General features: G+C 33.1%; 1 protein-coding gene across 1 annotated transcript in view; it reads left to right on the top strand.

The window, feature by feature from the left end:
• LOC103574584 (tyrosine-protein kinase Drl) overlaps nt 1-13,425 on the top strand; it is a 54,558-nt gene that overhangs the window by 25,525 nt on the left and 15,608 nt on the right. Inside the window, exon 3 of the mRNA XM_008554059.1 lies at nt 11,887-12,154. Coding sequence (XP_008552281.1) covers nt 11,887-12,154 — 268 coding nt within the window. The remainder of the gene's footprint in view (nt 1-11,886; nt 12,155-13,425) is intronic.

Below are 13,425 nucleotides of genomic sequence, written 5' to 3'. Positions count from 1 at the left end.
AGACGAGGAAAAAAAAGAGGAGATGGAGAGAAAGAAATGCCAGCCGTGTACCAAACGATTTTTTATTCTGTCCTATACAAAACGTAACGGGAATTTAAATAAGATAAGCTTATGTTTAAAATATTTTGATATATTTTTTACAACTTATTTGTTTATACTTATAATATATTTTGCCATTAATAAAAATATTAAAAAAGTTACTGAATATAAAATAAAATAAAAATGAAAATAAGGAATAAATTTAACGAGTTAATATAAAAGATTTGTGAGTAAAAAAGGGTAGGAAAAAATTTAAGTGTGAGTGGATTTGAGAAAAGTTGTGCATTCCTTCATTAATTTTCCTCAGGAGAGTACTTTAGGGTTGAGGCGAGAGGAGGTGAGAGAGATTGGTCTTGCGAGTGGAGGCAAGCTGTGGTGGTGATGGCGGTAGTGCTGGTGTAGTTTCAGCTCAAGCTGGGTGTAGTCTCGCACTCGACGTCGGGTGATTGCGCTGTAGTAGGTGGCATTGAGCGATCATCTCATCTCGCGACGCAAAGTTAGATGAGGAAATTTGTCCCCGCGATAGGTTTGCTGATAGTTTGCTAACTCACACCGAGTGTAAGACCAAGGGAGAGATGCTATACTTTTGTAATATAAAAGCTTTTCGGCGGCGTGCGTTTATCAAGGCCTTCTAGGCTATTGTACTTTTTTATAGTGTACCGTACTTTGTTACAACGTTTATTTGTACCTTGAGTTATGTCACGAGTTTTTAAATCTTGTTCTTGTTCACACCCTTTAGAATAATGGCTAAAAAAATTCATTCTAATAAATATATCGTTCCCGTAATTGTTTTAAATTTAAATATTTTTATTTATCAATTTAATAACTTTCATTTAAGTAAAGAGATATTTAATTAAATTTTAATTACACAAAAATTTAAGTTATAAATTTTTATTCTGCATCTTATTCAAATTATGAAAGTTAAGTAATATTGTAGTTTTGAGTGTCTGTTGACGATCCACATGACAGCGCTGTATCTAATTACACACCTGTTTCAACGTACGCTAACATAAACGGAATAGCGAGTAAACCACGTTCACAGAAGCACTTGAAGGAAATCGAGTGGTTGCGAAAATTTAGACGCTTTAAATTAGTTGCAGCTTGGATGAACAACAGAGCATTTGCTGATGTATATATACATATATCTAAAGGTATATACATAAATATGTATGTAAGTATATATTCCTCAGGATCAGTAGCTCATTTATCAACTGAAGGATTTTGAATGTCTGGCCTACGTCTCGGTAGGATAAATTTATCGGTTTTATAATTAAGCAGGATCCGAACCCCGCCCTACTACTGCCTTCCAAATAACGTACAGTAACTCTCGTTTAATTTATATCTTTTACTCGGCTTGCTGCACATTAAATTCACGACGACGAGACGTCGCGTATTATTGAGCATAAAATGATGAGAAAAATTTTCTCCACTAGTAATTTTTTCGTTGTTGTCTTTTATTACGAAAAATTATGAGGACGTGTATATATTTGAAAAAAAAAAAACACACACACACACAAAAAAGAAAGAAACAAACAAACAAAAAAAGCACCGTTTAATTTGAAGCCTGTGAAAGTAATCTCCGGATTTTGTAGTTTCCAATTACAATTCCAATCCCTCGTGAAAACCGCGATAATTATTTTTACGTCCTACCACTTCTCTTTTGTTCTTTTATTTATTTTATTTCACTCTTTGTTGAATTCATTTCTGTAAAGCAATACAAAAAAAAGTTCCTCACCGTGACCTTTCGAAGGTTCCGCGATAAATAACGTCAAAAGTATTAAGAGATGGTAATTTACCGTCGCGTATTGATTAATGTAACTTGCTTGAATTTTATCCGGTTTTTGAATCTTCAAGACTCTCTGAGACTCTCAAATGTTCGAGTTAACACGCAGCTACGAGACCTGCACTAAAAATTCAAGAAGCTTAACTTACTCACGTTCTGCACAGAGCTTTACTGTCATTCATCATGACTTTTACCTGTGTAAGACTGTACTGTAATATTTCATGAGCGAACAAGATTTTCGAGCTTCATAAATATCAAATATTTCATACATTTTTATAATTATATATAAGATCAAAAAATTATAAATTAACAAAAAACTTTCATTAGTTCGTCAATTTAAAATAAAATTATATTGGAACATTTATTTCCTGAGTTTTTACCTATGGAAATTAAACAATAAATCCATGAGTAAATATAATTGTTTGCATTAATATAGATATAAACAACACGGAAATAAACAAAGGATTTAATAATGAAAAAGCAATTACTAACGTTAAACAAACTTTAGAGCCAGTAAATATCACAATATCCGACTTAGTAAAATTCAGACTACAGTTCTCCTACGGCTACAACTATTATTCCACTAGTACCACAACCACCACTATCGCCAACAACAGAGTAGATTCGACGAGTAGGATTATCAGATGTGACAGTTAACACAATGCAAGGTGGCAACAATCCAACGTCACTTTGCATCCCCCATGTTTGCGCAAGGATCCATACGAAGCGACAAGGGTCAAATCTGTTGGACCTCGAGATCTCAACGAGGGAATAGACGTGAAACCGCAGTCTCCTCCTTCCTCTGTGCTCTATAACTCGGCACTCCATACTCCGGCGTACTCTCTATTCTGTAATACTCTGTACTCTATAGTATATAAAGGAAACAAAGCTGGCGACGAAACTTTTCTCTAACAAGCTCGTAATTATAGCCGAAAACGATTGGACATAACAGAGTGTCGTGTGTTGAAATGGAAATACAGGTTGTTTAACTCTCATTCCACCTTTACTCGGCAACTCATTACAAGTTTATGCCGCCAGGGGGCCTTCACACGCGTTGTTCTCTCGTACGTGGCAAGCGCCATGAGTTTATATTATACTTCTTTTAACAACAGAGTACTCTTATTCTTCGTACCTGTGCATATAAACGCATTAGTATTTGTATATCAGTAGATATCTCTATGGTGTCTGGAGATATCTGTGTTTGTGTCTGTAGATAATGAGGATGAGGAGAAATAACACGAGTGTAAAAGACAAAAGATATTATTGAGAACAGAAACAAAGTGAGATAAAGTCATTGGCCCGGCTCAGAGTTTAGAGCTTGTTTGAACAGGCTGATGCTACTCCAGCCTCGAGGGAGGATGGACAGGGGGTTGCTATGACGATCACACCCCATCGAATTACACGAAAATTGCCCTACGTACCCCCTTCCATTCAATTTGCTTTCGTATCTACTCTCTTCCCTCTCTTTCTCTCTCACAGGTTATACTCCAACTGTCTACACGATGATCCTTATCCTTTATCTCTCATGTAGTACATGCACTCTCTCTATCCATCTCTCTCCCTCTCACTTCAGCGCCACTTGAACGAGAGACTAAATTCAACTCATCGCAAAGCAATGTACACGTATATACGTATATTCAAAGTTACTTTAGTGTAGCTGCTTCAGTTGCAGTACACATCGTATTAGATGTACGTAAATGTGAGGATAAACGTTTCTAAACTGCATTTAATAAATTGGTACCAAGTTATATGTACAATGACACTACTACCAGTATATGACACTGCTGGTTGGCTGGCTGGCTTACTAGCTGGCTGCTTCCATTTCAAATATATTTAACATCATTGCTGTGTGTATGTGAGTTTGTGTGAATGGCTTTGAGTCTGATGAAATAACGTAGAGTTTCCGGAAGTGAGATGCGAATGGAAATATAAGGAGGAGAGTGAGCAACCGAGTAAGAGGAGACGTGTTAGTAATTACACGACTCGTGATGCGGGATTTTGATAAGACACGGATGTTTATTTAGAGATATGTTTTGTGTGAGAAGAAATGTGTGTTGAAGACTGCTTTGTACATCGCGTGATGTTTTGTCGCTTAGTTATCTTTGTTTATTTATTTTTTTTTTAATAGATTATTTTATAAATATAATTACCTTTGTAGTTAATTAATCGTGTGTAACTTTTAATTATTTTAATTTTTAGTATGATAAGTTTTCTTTAGAGAATTATTATTTAAAAAATGACCTCCGGCAAATTAAGCTATTTGTACAGATTTACAAGTAATGAAATTTAAATTATGGTTAGGTGAGAACACCAATTGATTTCAATTTAGTTACATAAATCCAGTGGATTAATTGACTATACGTGTTACTAATAATCTCTATGGGTTAGTTGTGTGACGCAGAAACGAGGATTAAAAGATTATGCCTAGCAATGTATAGATATATAGATAGATGTGCGGGCTAAAAGTTGTAAGTCTAGAATAACTTTTATATAACATGAGACTTTAGTACACTAGTATTTTATTTATACCTCACAAATAGAGCATACATCTTTTATGTATCCCAGTATAATGTTTTCACATTACGCAGCAAATAACACCGAGTTTTCTACCCTTGAATTCCCTGGCAACACTTATTTTCCTCTTTAATCAACCCATGACATTCTATTAATGCGTCCCTTGTCAGCAATTAACTAACATAGACCACAGCCAAGTGCACTCAGTTAATTTTCACACAATAATAATAACAATAACAATAAAATGAACCGTATAAAAGGTCGCTAAGTAAATTGATTGCTAAAATTATGGTCTTAATTTACTTTTGGTTTTATCCTATAAAATACAAAACACTTTTACAAATAGACTCTAGTAAATTGCTCTATCAACGTTAACTCAATCCTACTCCATTTTACTCGTGTATTTTATTTTTATTTTGTATTGACGAACGATAACATGACTGGGATATTGTATTTCTCTAGTCTTTTTTTTTTTTTTTTTTTTGTAGTTTTCATGGTAACATTTCCATTATCGTGGTTAAACGAAAATAAAAAATTGTTAAAGAGAGAGTTGGGTCAACGAATTGACTATCGTGCGAGAAGTTCAGCAGACCTTAAATAAAAAAAAAATAAATTGTTCTATCGACAGCAGCTAATTGATTTTTTTTAACTAAAACAATAGACGTAGATCTGATGCTCTGGCACTTGGTAAATTGTCTGTCTAATTTATTTCAAAAATACATTTAAAATTTTAATTTATAATTATTATTTTAATGAAATTTATATCGCTGACGTAAACAAATAGACCAATTAAAAAAGCAATAATATTTTTTAATTCGGCTGTAGTTAATTTTTAAAATACTGCGACAAGGTAAATTGAACTAAAAGAATATAATAAATGATGAAAAAAAAAATCTCGTTTGGATCACTTAATAAAAGTTGCCGGCGAATTTAATCAAAATTTTAATTACGTTTAAAGTTAAATGGGATTTAATTAAATAGAGTAAAAGCTGCGTAATGAAGTCTATCGATCTATTGTCGCAATGTTATTGGTCAGTTTTTTTATTTTACCCACCTACACAAACGCGTACACTGAATTTATAATTGGATTCATTTTTAAAAATAATAATTTTAAATAATCAAAAGAACTATTAAATATGAATACTAATTAATTATTAATGAATAATAATTTTCATTAACTCTTTGTTATTTAAATTTATGAAAAGTTATCAAATAAATATATATAATTTAACAGATATTAAATATCATAAAATAAAGTTTATTCATAATTTACATCTCAAAGTAGTGAGCAGATAAATTTTTAAAAAATCTTTTCTCTAGTGTTTGACTGTTAAGTAAATAATAAAGTTAATTAAAACGACGCAAATAAAATATTATAATTTTAGGGAAAAATAAAAATTATCAAATAAACAGAACTATTAATAAATCCGCATTTTAATATTCCACTGAGCAAGTATGATTTTCCGATCCCAATTTTATCGTACGTGCTTTACATTTAAAACGAATTACTATACACATAGATGTGCATGTGTGCACATGTATGGATGTGTGTATAAATATAAACGTGAGTGCTGCACCGCGAAAGGTATAACGCAGAGTATTCTCATGAGTGCGATGAAGAGTGGAGAGAATAGAGAGACAGAAATAGAGAATGGATGAGCGGAGGATGATTGGTCGACAGCTTATTGCTTATCACGAGTGTGCCAGGAGGGGTGTCTGCGATTGTCGCGTATTAACCCACTACAGTACGTTCGTCGCCACAAAGGACCGAATTTGCTTACAACCAGTCGAGAGAGAATCTAAAATCGGGGTTATATAGGATATAGAGAAGGTGAATTGGGAGATTCAATGCAAGGCTGGTGTGCAACCTGAATGAAGGGATGTTGTGAGACTGCAGACGACCTCAGAGGACTAGAATAGACGCAAATATAAATGTAGATGTAGATGTAGATGCAAACGTAGACGTAGACGTAGAGACACATAACGAGAGTCGTAAACGCACACAAGTGACGAAGACTGAGACAGAGTTTAAAACTATGGAAATGAGACTAGATTCACTCCCACGTCGGCTAACCGGTCTCACACTCCACGTGATCCTGCGTTTGTCTCTCAGCGACGTGCGAGTATATTGCGTTAGCGCCGAGGGTGCAAACAACCTCTTGTCTCTCGAGTACAGTCGAGCTAATAATTAAACCGTTAAAAGTACTCGGTGAAGCGCGTCAGTTTCTATTTTATTTTCATCTCGTAAAATCCATCTGTTCTATTTTAAATCATTTTATTATTTTTTATTGATACCCTTTGTTTGGAGCTTTTTTTTAAATTTATAAATTTTTGTATCTCCTAGTCGACAGCTCATCAGATAATTTATCGTTATAAGCTTTTACTTTATTCAAATTAATGATATGACCGAAAAATATTAATTATTTACACTGACATGAGTGGAGTCGCTGATAATCAAAGAGAATATTTTATTACTAATAATCAATCGGTAATGACTCAAATAGTAATTGAGCTTCAATTGAGTTCTACTCAACGAGTAGTCTAAAGCTTATGTAAATATAGATTAGCTAATTTGTTGCGTAATTCTAAATTTATACTCGCGGTGTGTATAAGTACATGTAAACAAATAATCCGAGTATCCAACGAATCTAGATTTTTAAACTAAACTTTTAAATTTAATACCAGCTATAAATTAAAAATAAATTGGATTATAAATGCCTGACGGGAAAATCAATGCCAATGACATTGTATACAAACCGAAAAGTGCGGTCTCGTTATACCTCCATAAACACACTCGTATCAAGTACAATAATTAATACACGTCATCCGATGACTGCGGTCACAGTTGATTTGCCCGTAGGGTTACTCTAAATAAATCCCGGAAATTTTCGTATATGCAAATAAAGTACTGTCGAGATATGGGGGACAGTGCACGCATAATTTATGCTAACTTTATTATTATTTGCCGAACTGTATGATACATTTTCTATGATTTATCTATTCTCGTTTGTCTAATCGATACCAAAACATCCACTCGGATTGTTTATTGCATTTCTTGATTTATTTACCTTTGACTTTTTTGCTCTCATTTTTATAACTTTTTTTAGTAAAAAAAATATAAATGCGAGAACTGGTACATAATCATTGAAGAATAAATATTTGATTGAAATATTGTAGGGTTCAAGTGTAGTATGCACATCGTCCTTAGCTCTCGCGTGTCCCTACACAATCCGCGAAGAGATGCCGAAGCACACGAAGGCCCCGGAGAATTGTTCCCTTAATTTTTCGTAGGCCGCATGTGTCACGCGACGTATATAATACACGAGTTTTAGTGATTTTAGCGTATTAGGATGTCAAGGTAGCTCGGTACAAACTGACAGTATCAATAAAAAATATATATACTTATATACGCCCACTTATATACTAAGCGGCCACGGAGGAATAATTTTTTTATAAATTTACGGTTTATGAAAAGTGATATTTATGCTGGAGATAAGTAATTTATTGAGTTGTTTTGGAAATAAAATGCGGTGAGTTGATTTTTCAAGTATATTTTATGATAGAGTATCTTTGATGAAGGAAAATGAAAAATAAAATAAGTATTAAAGACTACAGTAAAGTAGTAAAAGTAAGTATTGAATGTCACATTCCAGGCGTGTCGAATTTAGTTCCGAATCGTTTATGTCAAAGACACCTCGATTAAATTTCCAAGGGCTGAGAGGAATGTCGTCATAGCGTTACAGTTGTAGGTAAAAGCTCGTCGAATAGAAGGAAAGGAAGATGAACAAGTAGAAGAAAAAGAGGAAGAAAGAAGGGCTGGAATGAGGGACGAAAAGGAGAAGAAGTTGGTAGAGAAGGAGCGAAATGAAATCAAAGCGTGAATTCGCAAGTTTCATTCCATTTTTACAAAGAACGAGAATAAAGAAAAAAACCAATGGCATGTCGTTATTGCACAGGGAGTTAAAGAATGAAAATAAAAAAAATAAAACAAAAAAACAGGGAAACCTTTGCTTCCCCCTTGTCAACTTGATTTTTTACGCTTTTTATTATTTTTTTTTTTTTTTTTTGTATGTTTTTTATTTTTTGACTCAACCACGGACAAACCGCTGTCCGAAATGGGGTAAAATGATTCTGGTCTTTTTATTACCGACTACAACGGCTCGCTTTCACTCATACTCCCGCTCAGACTCTCACTCGCTCTGATCCCATTCTGTCAGAAATTACTTTCTGAAATCGTATTAAAAGCTCTCCTACCGTGAATAATATCAAAGTTTGTCAGTGACATTTATTAAAAAAAAAAATAATAATAATAATAAGAATGATAAAAAATATATTTCTATTGCAATTAAAAATGTTGAAATTTTACGACGAAAATATATGTTTAGTTTAAATTTTTAAAAATTATGTGCTTAATTATCACGACTCCAATATATTTTCCGTCAAATTAAAAAAAAAATTTCTATGTAATAAAATTCTACCGCGCTAAAATAAAAATATAAAATTAAACTTTAAATTAATTTGAAAATTTATAAACAAATATAAAACGAATATTCAATAGCTGAATTTCTATCCCATTAAGAGGTCGCTTTTAAAACAGTGATAGTCAAGTTGATAATAATATTAAATAATAACAATAATGACATTGGGTGCAGCGTAGGAAGTTTGTTGAGTAAACAGAGAGGTTCGAGGGGATGTTATGGATATGAAAGGATGAGAGGAAGCTCAACATGGGAGGGGTAGTTGGGGTAATTTTTGAGGCGGGCGGAGGGGATTGAAGTGGAAGTAGAGGTTGAAAGCTTGTTCAGCGGGCGCCGGAAAAGGTAGGGTTTATAAAAGTAGTGTGAGTGCCGCAAGAAGGTAGTAGACGAAGTTGAAGTGCAAGTAGTTGTAATACTAGTACAGTAGTAGTAGTTGTTGCAGCAGTGAAAGTGGTAGTAGAATGGACCCTCAGCGAGCAAACATTTTTACGCTATTACTGGAATTCGAGAGTGGATATTAAGCAAACGCTTGGAGTTGCAGAAAATCACCCAGCAGCGCGTACGAGCAATCCTTCAATCTTTTCCTCGCCATAAATCGATTCGAGAATTCAACAATTTTTATACGTGATGATACTACCTAGCAGCATTTTAAATGACTTTATAATTTGATTTGTAACAAATGTTTACGAAGTCAAAAAAAAACCAGAGTGAAAAGTGTAATATATGGTTCAAACTTTTTTTTTTTTTATTTTTTATGTAAACGAATTTTTAGTAAAAGTAGTTTGTCTCTTTGTCTCTTTTCCAAACGAGACAGAAACCTGAAGGTTTCTCGAGAAGTTATTTTCTCAGGGAATATAAATTTTACGTCTTCACGTGTCGTCTTGGGTAATACATTTTAGTGTCGGTTTTGTTAGTGTGTGTCTCTATGTATATATATACATAACTTGGAAATAGAAGCGAACACATTCGATACTCGGTTGATAATAACTCAACCAGTCGACACATTACTCACTATCGATCGATATTTAAGCTAACGAGTTATCGAATTTTCAATGGCTATTCCCATTATATATTCATCATTTACTATTGCGGTAATTGGATATTCAAGACTGATTCAATTGGATTTGCGTCATACTAAATTACTTGTTTTAGATTGTGTTTCATTTTTATAGTTGTCATTATAATTTAATGGCTAAAGTGATCAATGATCGTAATTATTTTCGATTATTGATTCAATAATTTTAATTTATGATCCAAGTTCATTACGATCATAAATTTATAGCCGGAAAATTAACGGAAATTGTCTTTGATGACGAAGTTGTCGGTTTAAATCATTCGAGCGATAATTATGTTCGTATCCGAAAAAAATGTCGGTTTCTGCTACAGCAGCTGAAGTTGAGGTTACTGTGGATAGAACCAGAGAAATACAAACTAACTTTAACTGGTAATAATCTCAGCGATAACTGTAGTAGTGACAACTACTGAAATTTACTACTTATAGTAATAAATGATTTTTTTATCCTTCGTAGTGTCCTTTAGTAGAAAAAACCCCAAGAATTCTCGAGAAAATTTTTTTCTTAATCTACCGACAATAGGCACCTGTAAACACTTAAGACAAAAAACACTTTTGAATATTTACAGTGTCCCCTAGTAGAGTAAACCCTAAAAACTATCGGAAAAATTTTTTTCCAGGTATTGTGGAAAATCCTATTGTTTTATAATGTTTGTTCTGATTTTGATTATTGTACGCGATATTATTTTATTGAACAGATCTATACTAAAATTTAAGTATTTTTACTGAAAAAAAAGATTCTTTTTCGAGCGAAATTAAGATAATTTTTATTTTATTTTGTTAAATTTTTCAAAAAACTATTTTTTCGAGCAATCCATGAAAATACCATAACAGCAAACTGCCTAAACATTTCCTACTAAAATTAATTTTTTTTTTTGCCAAATTTTCAAAATATCCCATTGTATTTTTTTCCCATTACAATGCATGAAAAAAATGCAATTAAATCTTTTAGTTTCAATATTATATTATGAACATAATTAAAACACAATACGTGTTGATCAATATCAAAGCATAATTGAAGAAAATAATTACATCAGCCCCGAGCCTAGCAAACATTTAATTCAGCATTATCAAACATCACCAACAATTTCAGCATTGTTTCAATTCGACATGTAAACACGTCACGAAATATAATAAAAAATACGTCACACAAGGGGAGACTTGCATGGACTTTATTTGAATGCAGAATTGACAATGTATCAGCATACACCCCTAACTCTATTATTTATGTCACCTCGTAAAACTTGTGGCGTGTCATGGGCTCATACTCGTCGTTAATTTTCTCTCTCTCTCTCTCTCCTCTTCTTATTTACTCGTGACTTAAATTCAGTCTACTCTGCGATGTCAACGCAACCGTCGTGAATTTTCTTCTCCACACAAATGTACCAACGTATTTATATACGCATTTATAAATTACAATCCACCGTCAGTCGTAATACAGAGTTGTCGTCGTAATAAACTCAAAAGTTAACCAACGAGTTTAGTCAATAAAAAATCATTTTTATTTAACTTTTAAAATAAACTCGTGCAACAATTCGTAACCTGTAAGCATTAATTATTTTTTTCTTCTCCATCTCTTCTTGTTTTATTTCATACGTGACTTGTAAAAAAAATGAAAATTAAAGTATTATATTACGACCGAAGGACTGTAGAAAAATATAATCGCAACGATAGTTGAAGCATGTGAGAGAATGCTTCTGTAATTTAACATTTATACCTGCGTATACGTACAGTAAATATAAAATCCTTAAATATATATATACTTTTTTTTTTCTTATCACAGCGACATTTTTATCAGCTAATAAATAAAGACCATTGTTGTATTGTGCTAATGCCAAAGAGATACGGGTATAAAAAAAGTGTTTTTTAAATTTTTTTCTCTTTTCGCTACTTTTTTCCCGCATTTATTTTTATTCGTGATAAATTCTGATAGTGTTTAATTGAGTCATTAATCATGGCACTAAGACTTATTCTTATATATTTTTTCTTATTTATTACAGCTACCTTACTCTATGGAACTAGATTATGATGTCGTGGGAGTGCAAGGTGGTAATCCCGAGGCAGTTGCACTACTACGACCGCAAGTTAATGTTTCATCCAGAGGCCAAATACCAACGACACTTCAAGTCTTTAGAATTCGTATTCCATGTTCAGGTTTACTTAGTGCTGAAATACCAATGGCATTGAGGCTCAATATTTCAGCACCTCCTGGTACTAAGTACAACGATACCACGCTGGTATTTAGGCGTAACAAAATTTGTCTTAAAGGTAACGATATTATTTTTACTTTCTTGAATCCAGGGCAAAATGGAACACCACAAAATCTTCAAGTATCTGGAGAAATTTTTGTTTTTTATCCAAATTTTTTCTATACGTCAGACAGAAAACCATGGGGTAAGTTGGATACCTCAAACAGCGTGGCCATTCAAAAATTTTTAATATCAAAAATTTTATTATTTGAGATACTTTCAAATTAGCGGAATTTGGAACAAAAAAAGGCTCTGAGTTAAAATGAGCTTATAAATAAAATTTTTTTTTTATTTCTTCGCTTCAGTTATCAAAGACAGAATACCAGTATTTTTTTCTTCTACAATTGCTCATTTTACTCCGGAGTCAATTATTTCGGGTCAGTAGAATATTTTAAATATCAAAATCTTTGAAAAAAAAAAAAAAAAAACAAATTTTATTACGGCTATTAGAATGGCTGCACGGAGGGGTAGCAAACTTGCCCCATTTTTTTTTCTAGACATCGATATTTTTGAACAAAAAAAAATTTATTTATTCTAAAATAATATCTCAGTTTGCCTTGGGTTCTTCCACTTTTTCAAAATTAATATATAAGTTATTGATCAGCAGTTATTAAATGTGTTATTATTTATAAGCAAAAAAAAGCATGTCTGAATAAATGGGAGTAGTGTAATAATAAGTAATAAATATAATAAAAGTAAATATTTGAGTTGGTAAGTCTTAAGATGAATTATTAGTTTGTAGAATAAGTTTATAAAGGTAATCGATCAAGTGTAAATATTGTCCGAAATATCTGAAGCTTTTCAATTACTTACAAAAGCCTCCGGGGTATTCTCGGATACTTTTAGTGTATGAGGGAGTAGTGGTGGTGTATAACTATAAGTATTAGTAGGGTCCAGAAAGCTAAGAATCCTTAAATTTTTCCTGCCCCAGCAGCGTCTTAACCCTCACCAGGATGTTCCGACGTTATTTACGCTTATACCCGCTACTAGTACTCCATTCCTTGCTTTGGCTCTCTTGATCTCCGACGACGACGCCCCTTGATCTTGATGCTCGATGGCTCCAAGAGTCGGATCTCTTTCATTAAATCCCGCCGACGAGATTCAATTTTACCTCACGGATTGCTTTTCCCTGTTCCATCTCGCTTTGTAACCGGATCCATTTCTGCTGAGTCTCTTTCGCGAGCTAAAAATGTCGTCGGGTCATCCAACACGACGATCACTTCTTTTATTTTATTTATTTACTCTCTCTTCCTCTCTCTCTCTCTCTCTCTGTTTATCTCTTCCTCTATT

This window comes from Microplitis demolitor, chromosome 3, assembly GCF_026212275.2.
Source record: "Microplitis demolitor isolate Queensland-Clemson2020A chromosome 3, iyMicDemo2.1a, whole genome shotgun sequence".
In the NCBI taxonomy this organism is placed as follows: domain Eukaryota; kingdom Metazoa; phylum Arthropoda; class Insecta; order Hymenoptera; family Braconidae; genus Microplitis; species Microplitis demolitor.
This window is presented reverse-complemented; position numbering and strand designations above follow the sequence as displayed.